Source organism: Neoarius graeffei, chromosome 1, assembly GCF_027579695.1.
Source record: "Neoarius graeffei isolate fNeoGra1 chromosome 1, fNeoGra1.pri, whole genome shotgun sequence".
In the NCBI taxonomy this organism is placed as follows: Eukaryota; Metazoa; Chordata; class Actinopteri; order Siluriformes; family Ariidae; genus Neoarius; species Neoarius graeffei.
In genome coordinates, this window is record NC_083569.1 from 81,369,247 (window position 1) to 81,383,994 (window position 14,748).

The 14,748-nt window shown below is 42.3% G+C and overlaps 1 protein-coding gene across 2 annotated transcripts; it reads right to left on the reverse strand.

Annotated features, from left to right (window-relative positions):
• Positions 1–1,214: 1,214 nt before the first annotated feature.
• Positions 1,215–8,752, reverse strand: ptgr1.1 (prostaglandin reductase 1, tandem duplicate 1). Of its 2 annotated transcripts, XM_060925128.1 has the most exons (9): positions 8,696–8,752; positions 6,716–6,846; positions 6,589–6,634; positions 6,169–6,228; positions 5,894–6,061; positions 4,524–4,797; positions 4,277–4,382; positions 3,013–3,131; positions 1,215–1,646 (listed from the first exon to the last, which is right to left on the reverse strand). In XM_060925128.1, the coding sequence occupies exons 2-9, from the start codon at positions 6,819–6,821 to the stop codon at positions 1,536–1,538; spliced, it is 990 nt and encodes a 329-aa protein (XP_060781111.1). In that variant the 5' UTR covers positions 6,822–6,846; positions 8,696–8,752; the 3' UTR covers positions 1,215–1,535. The 2 variants fall into 2 exon arrangements, with proteins under 2 accessions (XP_060781111.1, XP_060781103.1); XM_060925120.1 differs by having other exon boundaries at positions 6,589–6,846.
• Between the last annotated feature and the right edge of the window lie 5,996 nt (positions 8,753–14,748).

Sequence of the window (14,748 nt, forward strand, 5' to 3'; positions counted from 1 at the left end):
CCTCCATTTTGAAGCTCATTTATGCCGCTTTTCCACTACAAACGCGGCTGAGCCGTGCCGTGCCGAGTCGAGCTGAGCGGGGCTGTTGGAGTTGCATTTCGACTACAACCGCGCTGAACCGTGCTGGCTGGAAGTGGGTGGACACATTGGGTGGAGTTAGCGAAAGTGGGTGGATGTCACGTGATGTCGTTAAGCAGCGCAAACAGTGACATCAGTGACAGTGGCGGAACAAGTCAGAGCCGGGCCGGGGGTGGGGCAAATGACCGGGCCCTTTATTAAAGCTTATCATAACATCATTTTAGGCTACACAATGTCCGCAACTGCGGTGTTTACCAATTTCAACACTACCGGGTGCAACTATGTTATTTAGTACATCAAGTCCTTCAAACGAACATGTAACTCAGAAACAAAAAACATTAGGATACTGTACATGGCTCATAATAAAACATCAATAGCCTATACTGCGCACATTATTTGAAGGGCATATGACAAGCCTTGCGCTCCGCGAACTCGTCCACGATGCTCTGTATGTCACTGATTCAGTGAGCTTTTAAGCGGTAGTCTCACGACCCGAATAGTAAACAATAAACATGGAGGACATGGAGTCGTTAGTGTTGCTGGTCTTGGTGCTGTGGCTTGTTGTCACCGACAACGCGGACAGATACTGGCAAGAGCGTATAGATGAGGCGAGGCGCATAAGGCTTCAGAAATTCTCGTAATTCGTAATTATTCTTCTTCCGGGTTTGCGGTGTTTACAGATCCCAGCGTGCTCGCGGGGCGTGTGAGGACACTCCTCCTCACCAATCAGTGCACAGGGGAGTGTCTGCTCACGCCCCCAGCCTCACTCGGCACGGCTTGGCTCGCTTCAGCCCCACTCCAAAACGGTGCGAGTTTTAGGGGCTAAGCAGGGCTGAAACGAGCTGAGTCGTGCTGGTTTTTGGTAGTCGAAAATCATCCTCCATTGGAAAATGATCAAAAACGCTTCCAGAATTTCCAGACCTCAACATTGGGTTTCAAACTTTTTTTTTTAAATAAACTGAATTAAATGTTCTGGAGGTTGGGAAAACTTCACATACTGCCTGTAACCTGTGGCTTAGTGAAGAAAAATAATGCATGTCCATATAACGCATCCCACTAGCTTAACACGCATTTACTAAAAGAGGAGATCAGGGTTGAGTTACATGACTGCAAAAACAAGCCAGTGCATAAGCAGATGGAGTTTTATTGCTGCAGGTTAAGAAAGATACAACGGCAGTTTGACAGCTTTGTCTTTCCTTACACAAGGAGGTAAACTTTTAAAGCCTTGCTCAATGATTCAGTAGATGGAGTCATATCCAGTGAGTAAAAGCGTTCACATGTTGAACCCCAAACATTTAAACAGAATAGGTTTTATATAAAGAAAATGGGTGGAAAAGGGTTTTATTTAAAAAAAAAAAAAACCCACACAACCCTCTACAATACCAAACTTCATGTTTTATTCAATGTGCAACAGGGAAGGGATTCAGTTTCACGATACTGAGCAGGAAGGAAAGCCTTCAGACTTTAACAATGGCTTTCCCGATGTTCTCCCCCTGCAGCATGCCCATGAAGGCAGTGGGCATGTTCTCAAAGCCATCAGTCACATGTTCTCTGCACTTCAGCTTTCCCTGCAGTGAAGAACCCAATTAAAGGGCTGATGACACAAACATGACTATGCAATTTCTTAAATAAAACTATACAACATGGCAAACATGTTAGATTTCTGTTATAATTACATGAAAAGAAGCTGTTACGCGAATATCCAACTTTTAATTGCACAGCGCAAGAAAACTGGGTCTGTGGCTCACGGCCATGTGACGTCAGCGGAAGAACACGCTGCAGTTCACTGGCTGTTCTACTCTGGTTCTACTCAATGGAAATGGCGCATGAAAACGCCAGTGAACTCTAGTGTTAGCTCTTCCTCTTCTGGGAGTCTAGAATTGTGTTGATCTCTTCCAAATAGAATCTATGATAGCCTACCCTCTTTACCCTTTGCCTCTCGTTGCTAGGCGGCAGTTACATGAAAGCCGCAAGCTTTCACAAGCAAATACACGACTGATATCACGCCGACTTTATGATTACATTTATGATCATGTAGAATCTATAGCTCTACGTACTTATGTTGTTTCACAACACATGTTCTGACAGGAGGACTGTCTTTGGATCCGGCGTAGCTACTAGTAAACCCCCTCCGGAATACTGGCAGTGTTGCCAGATTGGGAGGTTTCCCGCCCAGTTGAGCAGTTTCAAGTGCATTTTGAACATATTTTGGGCTGGAAAACGTCAGCAGTATCTGTTGCCAGATAGTGCTGACGTTTTCCAGCCCAAAATATGTTCAAAATGCACTTGAAACTGCTCAACAGGGCGGGAAACCTCCCAATCTGGCAACACTGTGTAGGCACTGCTGATGGTAGTAACACGTTTGTGCTCAACTGAACACCCAAGAGATTCTTTTAAGCTGGGAAGGGTGTCAAAACAATCCAAATCGAAGTGTTCAGAGCACAGGACGGATGTTGGTGAGGGCTCCCACTTGTCACGAGTGCGCCTGACTTGCTTCACCCACTTCGCATGCAGCTCAGGATCTCTGGGAAACTTGAATAAACTTACCCCATCCTTGTAGGTTTTGGAGCAAAAGCCGGCATAATGTATAATACTAATAATGACAAACTGAACACCTGTCGCATCGACAACAAATTGGCAAGTTAGGAGGAAGGTTCTTTCGCTGACGTCATATAGCCCCTCCTCCTCTTTTGTCTCCTGGGTGCTGCAGCCCTGTCAAATTTGCCCAAATAGCCGCGTTTATTATAACTTGTAAAATAGGCGCCTTCGTGAATTAATATATGGATCATCGGGAATTACTTTTTATGTTATAAAACATCGCCAAAGATATCAAAAACATGTCATCAGCACTTTAAAGCCAAATTCCAAGACATTACATTTCACCAAGCAGGATGCTTTAAATGATCTGCAGTAAAAGACTTAGAAGCTACTTGCCTCCTGCACCCAGTTAAACAGCCTTCTGAGAGACTCATCATTCTTATGCTCCCATCTCCCCACCATGAAGCCCTCCATCCGCAACTCCTTAAAGATCATAGGCAGGTGTGGATAAGGACCTACAAGACATACACATGCTTCCATTATGATGTACTCTGGAACATATTTGGGGGATGCACGCCCAAATCACACCAATAGTTGTTTCCCCCCAAAAAAACTTGGAAGCACAATTTTAGAGAGTGTGAGTTTTTATGATGTAGCATTAAGACTTCACATCACAGGAACCAAGAGGCCCAAACCTGTTCCAGCATGACAAAGCCCCTGTGCATAAAGCAAGCTTCATAAGGACATGGTGTGTTAAGGGTGAAGTGGAAGTCGTCTAGTGTCTTATACAGAGCTCTGACCTCAAGACCACTCAATAGCACCAGGGTAAAAATGGAATGCCTCATACTGTACACTGAGAATCCCTCCCCCCACACACACTGGGTTTTTGGTGCACTATCTAGGGAACAATTTCCCTGTGTCCGAAAATAGCTCCCTACTCACTATATACCATAGGGCACTACATAGTGAGGACACGATTTTGTAGTGCTGTCCAAAACCTTGGTGAGAATTATTTACACCCTATATAGTGCACTCAAAGTATCCCACAATGCATCACGAAAAGTAGTGTACAACCGATGGTCACTAACCAAAGCAATATATCCCATCATGCATTGCGGTCACACAAAGAAATCAAAAGTCTCAAATTTGGTTTAATAAAAGGCAGCGGCAAAGACAACCTTGAGTTCATTTTAAAAAAAAAAGCCTGAAAGACGCAGGTACTTTGTATTGATTAATGTGTGAACTACACTCAGTATAATATGGATTTATCTTGAAAACCCTCCAGCCGACTAATCTGGCACATTTTAATTGTGCAACAGTAATGACGTAAATAACGGCACGGCGGACTAGCATCCGAAAGCGTTTTCATTTTACCAATGAGCTCACTATATAGTAATTCCTTATATAGGGAGTAGTGAACGAGTGAGCAGTTTTGGACACAGGGTTTGTCTACTGATTAGACATTACAAAATGGCTGCACCGCAGATTGTACCATATAGAGCAAGACAAATAGGTTGTGTCCTGCAAGTGCCCAAGTTCAATATCAAACTTGACTTATTTTTTTTACAAGAAGCAATTTCCAGTTGTGCAAGTTCACAGTACACTTGAACTATTTAAATAGCTAGAGCAGATCACAGGCAACATGTAAATCAAGGGAGACCTGTTTGGGGTTCTTTATCATTGTACAGGGAAATCCCTCCACAAACCGCAATCCTCCCAAACCGCTTCATCTGCAAGAGCGCAACACTGGAGAAATGGCCACCAACCTGTTAAAACACATTTGAACTGACCTTTAGGAGATCAACAACCCAAGCAGAAGTGGGAATACTAGACCACAGTGCATTAGTGTCATAAATGAGACACCAAACATAACATAACTTCCAGAGGAAGGAAAACCATTTCCTTACGTTCTCAAAGTAGCAGTCGTATCCCTCTGGCGAGGCCTGTTTTAGAGCTTCCTCCAGAGAGGTCACAGTTTTGTAGTTGAAAGCCTGGTCGAAACCCAGCTCTTTCAGACAGGCCACTTTAGCGTCGCTCCCAGCTGAACCCACCACTTTACAGCCTTTCGTTTTAGCAATCTGACCCACGACGCTCCCCACGGCACCAGCCGCTGCGTTCACCAGGAGGGTTTCCCCGGGTTTGATGGCCAACACCTCTTCTAAACCATATAGAGCAGTCAGCCTGTGGCAAGAACAAACGAGCATAAATGTCCTTATTTATTAACATTTTACAATAGCTATTTAAAATAAATATACACTACCATTCAAAAGTTTGGGGTCAGTTTGAAATGTCCTTATTTTTGAAAGAAAAGCACTGTTCTTTTCAATGAAGATCACTTTAAACTAATCAGAAATCCACTCTATACATTGCTAATGTGGTAAATGACTATTCTAGCTGCAAATGTGTGGTTTTTGGTGCAATATCTCCATAGGTGTATAGAGGCCCATTTCCAGCAACTCTCACTCCAGTGTTCTAATGGTACAATGTGTTTGCTCATTGCCTCAGAAGGCTAATGGATGATTAGAAAACCCTTGTACAATCATGTTAGCACAGCTGAAAACAGTTGAGCTCTTTAGAGAAGCTATAAAACTGACCTTCCTTTGAGCAGATTGAGTTTCTGGAGCATCACATTTGTGGGGTCGATTAAATGCTCAAAATGGCCAGAAAAATGTCTTGACTATATTTTCTATTCATTTTACAACTTATGGTGGGAAATAAAAGTGTGACTTTTCATGGAAAACACAAAATTGTCCGGGTGACCCCAAACTTTTGAATGGTAATATATGACAGCGCTTTTTAAATCAAATGAAATACATGCCATGCTTAATGCAGCGAGCCCCACAAACAAGAAAAGCAGCATCAGTAAGAAACAGGGAGGAATGGGGGATGACAAATCACACCACCCATCCAGGTAAATCCGGAAGACTTTCATCTATATACAAGCTTCCTTCAAAACCATTCATAAACACATTTTTAACTGGCTGCTTTTCATGTTTCGCAGCAACCTGCAAAGCTGCCCTTTATCTAAAGATTTCTGCTCCTTAATAGAAGGGGGGGGGGGGGGGGGGAATCCATTTCTCCAAAACAAGCCCCGATTACAAACTCACAGCACACGCCAGTCTCAAACTGGATTTAGATCCTCACAGGTACAAGCTGATGGCATTAAAAAGATGCCAACATTTTAACGCAGACAAATAACTTAATCACTGCCACCTTCATACTTTTAATCACTCCTTTACCTTCCAGTTGATTATCAAAGATCATTAAGAACCTTTACCCTGGCATGCCGACGCCTCCAAGAGCAAGAGAAAGCGGAACATCTTTAGGCCAGTCGCTCAGGATTCGAATTAAACCAGTTCCGTCTGATATAGTGTGTGTCCTCCATCCGCAGCGACAAACCACGTGACTGCCTTCAGGATATGTTGGGTTTTTACTCTGAATTACTCTGAAGAGAAAACAGGAAAGTAAAAGGAACAAGAATCAAATAACTGAATTTACAAAAGTGTCACAAAACTGATTATATACAATAAAAAGACAGGTTTCCTTTCTTACTTGGCCACCTGAGTTCCGATCATCACCTCTCCAGGCTGCATTCGCATGCGACTAAAAGGCCTGAAAGTAAAACGACAATCCATACAACAGCTTTAAGAAAATAATCTCAAGCGGAATGCAGTAAATGTTTAATGGTTTAACTTGCAACACAAAAAGCAATTTAAAAGCCACTTGTGAACACGGGAACAATTATATAGGAAAAGAAACATGTCAGCACCAGAGTCTACCTGCAGATAAAGTGACCCCAAACAATGACCAGAATTTAATCAGAAAATTACTGGATTTCAAAACACCGTTTGAAAAGCAAAAGCTACAAAAGAAAATGCAGAGTATTCACATACATGTTCATGCATCTCAAGTTAATGAAAGCATGTTACACCGACTTCAGATCGGCCCTAAGAACAGGCAGATGATGCTTACCGCATGTAGGGATCCACACTGAGGAACACTGCTTCCACAAGTACTTCTGCAACAATCAACCACAGTGAGCAAAAATAAGACACACATCCATAGGACAGAAAGCAAAATGCAGTTTTCATGCACCAACCTCCATCTTTTGGCTCCGGTAGCTCCTCCAGCTCCAGCGCAAAATCGCCATCTTTGGGAAAACCCTCAAAGTGCTGCTTCAGGACCCAGGTCTTGGCTTGGACCATTTTTTTTTTCCCCTCCTTGAGGCAACTGGAATAAATAATGAACAGTGTAAAACTAGTGCACACCTAGCTAGGCATCTGGGACTACAGAAAGTTTAAAATAGATTTATTAAAATGCTGAAAATTGAGCTTGAAATAACACCACATACTGCATATACATTGATGGGACATTAATAGATGTCCATGTTTTACATGTGTATTTTCAGAGTTGCGCCTACAAAAGCCAATAATGTGATCAGGTTTAATACTCTGAAAGCTGCAGTAAAAGCCAATGCAATAGACTAATTATATATGGGTTTCATTACACCTTATTGGCATGAAAAGTGATTAATTGGCATGCTCAAGACCCTAGTTTCTTTATTTAAAAAAAAAAAGTATACTAAACTTTTGGACTGATGTTAAAAATCTAGAGTATCAAAATACTTGCACTGGGAACTAAGATTAACTTACAAAAAAAAAAAAAAAAAAGACAGAAGTCATACTTTTATTTTAAATCTTACTTTATATAGGTCAAATTTTATATCCATGAATACAAATGAGAAACAACCATTCACACTCACACCTACAGTCAATTTAGAGTCACCAGTTAACCTAATCTGCATGTCTTTGGACTGTGGGGGAAACCGGAGCACCCGGAGGAAACCCACGCGGACACAGGGAGAACATGCAAACTCCGCACAGAAAGGCCCTCGCCGGCCACAGGGCTCGAACCCGGACCTTCTTGCTGTGAGGCGACAGCGCTAACCACTACACCACCGTGCCACCCCAACGAGGGTGTATCATCAAAATAAACATTTCCTATAGATGATGCTGTTTTGTACATCTACAGTTTCCAAAATCCACTCTCGGGGGGGGCTTTAAAGAAAGTTACACAAAATGTATTTATAACTGCATTATGTATGACTATCTCTCTCTCCTACTGCCCCCCTTCCTCTCTTGCCCATATCTTATTCTTTTTATATTTGTATATGTAAATACTTTATCTACAAGTTCTCTCTATTTTCTTTTCTGTTTATCTGTAATGATGCTGCTGGAATCTTAATTTCCCTGAGGGAACCCTCCCAAAGGGATCAATAAAGTTCTATCTAATCTAACCTATTTAAAATAACTTTTGTTTGAAACATTTCCTATAGATGATGCAGTTTTTGTACATCTACAGTTTCCAAAATCCACTCTCAGAGGGGAAAAAAAGCTTTAAAAAATTACACAAAATGTATTTAACTGCATTATGTATGACAAAAAAAAAAAAAAAAACTCAGATTCATTGATCAAAAAAAAAAAAAAAAAAAGGTGAAGGGAAAAAAAGATTCTCATCCTAATTTCACCCAGCCTTAGGGCTAATGTTATTAAGAAATAAACTACAACTTGCAAATACCCTTCTCATTTCAAATTAAATTTTCCATTTGTGAACAAGTAGGATCTGGGAGTCGATCCCCCCCCCCCCAAAAAAAAAAAAAGTTAATGGAGTTTATTATTCGATTCCAAGAAACAAAGAATCGACTCCAAAGCTTTTGTTGTAGATCCCACGCAGTTAAAATAAACTGGCTCACTGATGAGGTGAAATAAGAAAACAGGACGCCTGCGGTCAAAAGAAATGGCTCCTTCTACATCACAAACAGCAGCAGTCTGGCAGGATTTTTATCGAGAATCACTTTCTGGAATCGACTCCAGTGAGTGTGGATATCAGGAATCAGAGTCGGAGTCGACTCCGACATTTCTGGAATCAAACAGCACCCAGTTTGGAACAGAACCGAAAGAAAGTTAAAGCCATTTCCGTACCATTATTATTGACACCAAACGGGTTTGTTTGAAATAAAAGTGCTTAAAAGTGTGTGCATAAGTGTATAGATTATCCATAAGTTAGTTAAACTGTGTACCTGCTGTAGCGTTCCAACTTCTCACCAGGGAAACTGCTGTGATATGATACGTGCTGGTGGAGGCGGGCTCTTGGCTTTATCCTCTTTTTCCATAGGCTTACGCGACATAACGTGGATTCTGATTGGCTGCTACTGGTATCTGATTTGGCAACGTAACCATGGGGGAAAAACAACAATAAAACTTTTATTTTTTAAGTGGCAATACTTCGATACCTCTCAAAACGCTATTTAATTCGGCAAAAAAAAAATTTCATTGTGATTAAATATTTATGTAGTATTTAATATTCATGAATGAGAACCGCCCACCCATGTATTATTACATTATCAAATTTCTGAAAGATTCAAAATAATGAAATATATATCTCATCTCATCTCATTATCTGTAGCCGCTTTATCCTGTTCTACAGGGTCGCAGGCAAGCTGGAGCCTATCCCAGCTGACTACGGGCGAAAGGCGGGGTACACCCTGGACAAGTCGCCAGGTCATCACAGGGCTGACACATAGACACAGACAACCATTCACACTCACATTCACACCTACGGTCAATTTAGAGTCACCAGTAAACCTAACCTGCATGTCTTTGGACTGTGGGGGAAACCGGAGCACCCGGAGGAAACCCATGCAAACTCCACACAGAAAGGCCCTCGCTGGCCACGGGGCTCAAACCTAGACCTTCTTGCTGTGAGGCAACAGCACTAACCACTACACCACCGTGCCGCCCTGAAATATATATATATATATATATATATATATATATATATATATATATATATATATATAAAACATTTGCCAACTTAAGGTCGGTCCGTATCATGAAATACCGTGACCACGGCCTTGAAAATACTGGGGCCTCGGTCAGTATTTTCAAGGCCGCAGTCACGGTATTTCACGATACGGACCGACCTTAAGCTGATAAATAATATAGGTTTTTTTTCTTTACCAAATTCTAACAGAAAATGAGAGCGCCCGAAAGGGAAACCATATTTAGAACAAAACAAGCTCGTTTTCGGCTTTCTCCTGAAATGTTTTCTTTTAGTTCGTCTTCATCAGGGTAGTAAAACTCACTTTCACTGTGAACACTGTCGTTATCGCTATCCATGCTGTAAAATTAATGCTACTATACTGAGAAATGTGAAAATAAATATTGTCAAAAATTGCTACTGTGTTTTTTGTTGTTGTGAACAAGCGAGTCGCCAAAGGTCCGTAACCAGGGTGTATATCATAGGATTCCAGCCCACTCATGAGCCAATCAGAGCATACAATTTGATGGAAACCGGACCACGAAAAAAATAAAAGTGGGTTATTTTTTTCTCTCTTATATCTCCTGTTCCGGTGGCACAGTGGTGTAGCAGTCAGCACTGTCGCCTCACAGCAAGATGGTCCTGGGTTCAAGCCCAGTGGCTGACGGGGACCTTTCTGTGTGGAGTTTGCACGTTCTCCCCGTGTCTGCGTGGGTTTCCTCCGGGTGCTCCGGTTTCCCCCACAGTCCAAAGACATGCAGGTTAGGTTAACTGGTGACTCTAAATTGAGCGTAGGTGTGAATGTGAATGGTTGTCTGTGTCTATGTGTCAGCCCTGTGATGACCTGGCGACTTGTCCAGGGTGTACCCCGCCTTTCGCCCGTAGTCAGCTGGGATAGGCTCCAGCTTGCCTGCGACCCTGTAGAAGGATAAAGCGGCTAGAGATAATGAGATGAGATGAACAAGGTATAAGTGGTAGGCTATAAAACTGGGTGTTAGACTTTCTATTTGGCAGAACAGTAGAAGTAAGAGTAGGCAATCAAACATTCAGTAGAAAATGGAACTCCACAAGGCAGTGTGTGTAATCCGGTGTTCTTTAACATAATGATCAATGACATTTTCAAGCAGGTGGAATATGGCATCGGGAAAGTACTGTATGCAGACGACGGGGCCCTCTGGATTAGGGGTAGAAATTTAGGATACATTCAGAAGAAAATGCAGACAGCAATAAAAACAGTAGAGGAATGGTCAAAGAAATGGGAGTTTAAGCTATCAATATCAAAGTCTCAGGTAATATATTTTTCTAAACAGCAAAAATCACTTTCACTGAAACTATATGGTCAAACACTTGAGCAAGTCAGAGTGGTTAAACCACACTCACAACCCACCGTATGTGCTACTACGGGCGGTCTACGGTAAAAAATTTGGCAAAACCATGCTTGAGACTTGCATGACACTTGCGTGTGTTCAGCGCCGTAGAAGGTCGCAGACTGCCCGTGGAGACTTTTGGTCCTGCACATGCAAATTCTATGGGCTTTGCGAAAAATCAAGAATGCACACACTACATACAGGATCCGTAGGGGAGAGCGGGGTAAGATGAGCCAGAGGGTAAGATGAGCCACCCCCTGTTTCTAAGAAACAGTAAACAAATGTGATCATGTGACCACATTCAAAGGGGGGCGGGACCATTTACTTACACTTGTGGAGAGGAGCACCACATGTCAAACTAGGTGAGGGAGATATTTATAAAAATGTGTTTTTGTGCTTTCTAAGTCAATTCCATGTTTGTCCACAGTGAAGGTGATTTACGCTACGTTCACACTGCAAGGCTTAATGCTCAATTCCGATTTTTTTGTGAAATCCAATTTTTTTGTGAGGTCGTTCACATTAACAAATATATGCGACTTGTATGTGATCCTCACTATGAACGAAAAGCGACCTAAAAGTGTTCCGCATGCGCACTGCAGGATACGACGACGTCACACGCAGTGAGCATGGCCAGTGTTTACGGAAGTAAAACCGCCCGGTTGCGGTATGACTCATCCAATCTAGCTTGAATAGCTGCATCCCCCCAAATGGAAATCAGCTCCCTAACCTCTGCGTCCTTCCATTGAGAAGATTCAGAACCTTCACAGCCCGAAGCGTCCCTCGCATTGATGTCATGCGCAGGGGCGCAGATACGTTTTTTGAACTGGGGGGGGACAAAAAACTGGGGGGGACAAAGCTGCCAGCAAACCAACCCCAACCCCGATATGCCTGTCAAACTTGTTGTTAGTAACCATAGCAACCAAGCTCGAGCTCGCAACCTGTGCAGTCTGCGCAGCTCAACCAACCGAATATCAGTCTTTGTTTTGTTTTATGTGAGTTGTTGCAACTATGTATACACTGCTGTGCACCTCAATAAACCGAATGGTAATTAGTCTTTTGATTTTTCCGTGAGGTTTGCCTTATGCAAAGAAAGACAGCATAGACGTTTTTTCCTCCCTATAAGTAGGGGGGACCGAACGAGGTGAATTTAAATATGACTCGTCCCACCCTCTATCTGCGCCCGTGATTATGCGCCATGTTGTTGTAACTTTTTTGAGAAACCCACCGCCTACTTCAGCGCAGAATAGTGACGTTTGTGGCTTGTTGATGACGTGTAAGTCGGATGAATGCGACCTGGCGGTTCAGACTGAAGTCGCATATGAAAAGAGCGGATAGGAATCGGAATTAGCACCACATATCCAAACGGCCTGGGTCGGATTTGAAAAAATCGGATCTGTGTCGTTCATATTGTCAATAAAAGATCGGATACAGGTCACATATGGGCGAAAAGATCGGATTTGAGTCACTTCAGCCTGCAGTGTGAACGTAGCCTTAGAGAAGACAAAAGTAGAATAATATTTAGACACATTAGGGTTAAGTTAGTGGCTTTCTAAGCTATGATATGAATGCTAATAAAAATAATTTTGATTAGCCTAATCCCCTTTATTAGCATTTTTCTACAAAATGGTGGCCACGGGGTAAGACGAGCCATTAGATGTGGGGCAAGTTGAGCCACTGGCTCAACTTACCCCATTGGTGGCTGAGCTTACCCAATATGGATGACACTTAAGTTTTCACATTTACTGGTCATATATGACAACAACATTATATATATATATATATATATATATATATATATATATATATATATATATATATATATGACATCAGATGAGGAAGACCAGTTGTTAGATGTGGGGGATTATGTTGTGGCAAAATTCACGGGGAAGAAGAAAGTGCATTTCTTCATTGGCCAGATAATCAAATTGGATGTCTTTGAATTAGAGGCAAGATTTGTCAAAAGAAGCCGGTCATGCCATGGCTCTGCAAGAAAGCCGACCTTTGTCTTCAAAGAGAAAGATAAGGCTGTCCTGTCAAGACAGGATATTGTGAAAAAATTGCCCCACCCCTTTACTGTTGAGGGGACAGCACGGAGGGAGAGGCAAATGGTGTTCCCTTGCAATTTGAACGCTTGGAACATTGAATAATGATGAAATGATTGATGGAATGATTGCTGCATGTTTTAGCAATGTTTTAACCTACTGAAAGAAATAAGATTTTTTGGCACTGTTCTACTGTTTTAGTAATTTCTATAATATAGTATATCTCTCATTCCCTCTCTAACCATCCCTCTTTCTATCTATCTATGCATATCTCTCTCTCTCTATCCATCTATCTATCCCTCCCTATCCCATCTCGTTCTATCACCTCTCTCTTCATCTCCCCTTCTCTATGCAACGGCCCTATCCCCCACTTGATTGACTTGACTTGATTCACTGATTGCATTTCTAATAATAAAAGTTGTTTACTTTGTTAACCTACCATGTTTTGTGTTGGCTCAATTTACCCCACACAGTGGCTCATCTTACCCCGTGCATGGGGTAAGTTGAGCCACTTGACATTTTTTTTTCAAGAGGTAATATCACTCTAACCATAAGAGCTTATCAATTATTTTTTGCTCAGATAGTAACAGTACACTTTGAAATTTGGTATGGTGTGTAGACTGGAAGCAAAAATGGCTTTAACATGTAGTTATGATGAAAAATGTAAAAAGTGGCTCATCTTACCCCGCTCTCCCCTACTCCTTTTGTACGCCTGAACCAAGTCAGCAGCGATGACAGTAAGACGCACGAGTGACGCACGGTCACTGTACGAGTGACGTGCCTCAGAAGTACTAAACAAGTACTCCACGCTTGCTATTTGTGTGGCCCCCAAGACAGAAGTGCTTCTCACTTTCTACCCCATGTGTGGCGTGCACGCAGCGCATGCGACCCGCATGCAACACGAGGAGCAAGACTCTGGGTGTATATATTGGAGGAGGAACCAAGGAACCGATTATGTAGCGTGTAGCATTGTAGAAGGGAAGAAGATGGCTGTTGCCATACCGCCGCAATGATTGAGGGAGTTGGACCCTTATGGGCAGAAGATAGAAGCTGAGGAGCAGCACGAAGCAATATTAGCTTTGCTAATACAGGAACACCGATGTCAGAACGCGAGGCGGCAGCCTCTGTCTCATCTTTTCCCAATCACTTCCTCTCTCTTATCCTCTGCCTAATGCAACCTGTACTTGACAAGTACTTTGTCCGTACTCCTCCCCCCAAACTTTCCCCCAGGTTCACCGTGACCCTGCGGCATGGCTGCGAGCTACCAAACCCTGCAACCTGTGCGTGTCCAAAACAGTTATGGCGGGTTGTGAGTGTGGCATTAAGTTTCTTGGGGTTATTTTTGATGAGAAACTCACGTGGAGACAGCATATAGAGCAATGAAAGGACAATGTAAGAAAATCAACAATATTCTTCCTTGCTTGTCAGGACAAGACTGGGGGGCAGCAAGGTTGTCATTACTAAACATTTACTGGGTACTCATAAGAACAATATTAGACTATGGTTGTGTAGCCTATATGTCAGCAGCAAAAAGCAACCTTAAAAAATTAGATGTAGAGCAAGCACAGGCCCTAAGAATATGCTGCGGGGCATTCAAAACCTCTCCAGTAGCTGCCATGCAGGTTGAAATGGGAGAAATGGCATTACATATTAGGAGAGTTAGATTAGATTAGATTAAACTTTATTGTCATTACTCATACAGGGTAACGAAATGCAGTTAGCATCTAATCAGAAGTGCAAATAGCAGAAGTGCAGTATAATACAGTATGTACAGATAAGCAATATGTACAGATGAATGCAGTTATGTACAGCTAGTGCAAATGAGATGGTTATAGTAAGTAGAGAATGTTCAGATAAATAAATAGGATGTTCTGTGCAGTATATGTACGGTAGTTAAGGGAGAA

Excerpts from the sequence above, each read along its gene's own strand:
- ptgr1.1 (XM_060925120.1), bottom strand. The coding sequence starts at position 6,821 with ATGGTCCAAGCCAAGACCTGGGTCCTGAAGCAGCACTTTGAGGGTTTT. Across the intron at positions 6,229-6,588 it reads AGTGTGGATCCCTACATGCG|GCCTTTTAGTCGCATGCGAA; the intron begins GTAAGCATCATC and ends TTTTACTTTCAG. Across the intron at positions 1,647-3,012 it reads TGTTTAACTGGGTGCAGGAG|GGAAAGCTGAAGTGCAGAGA; the intron begins GCAAGTAGCTTC and ends TCTTCACTGCAG.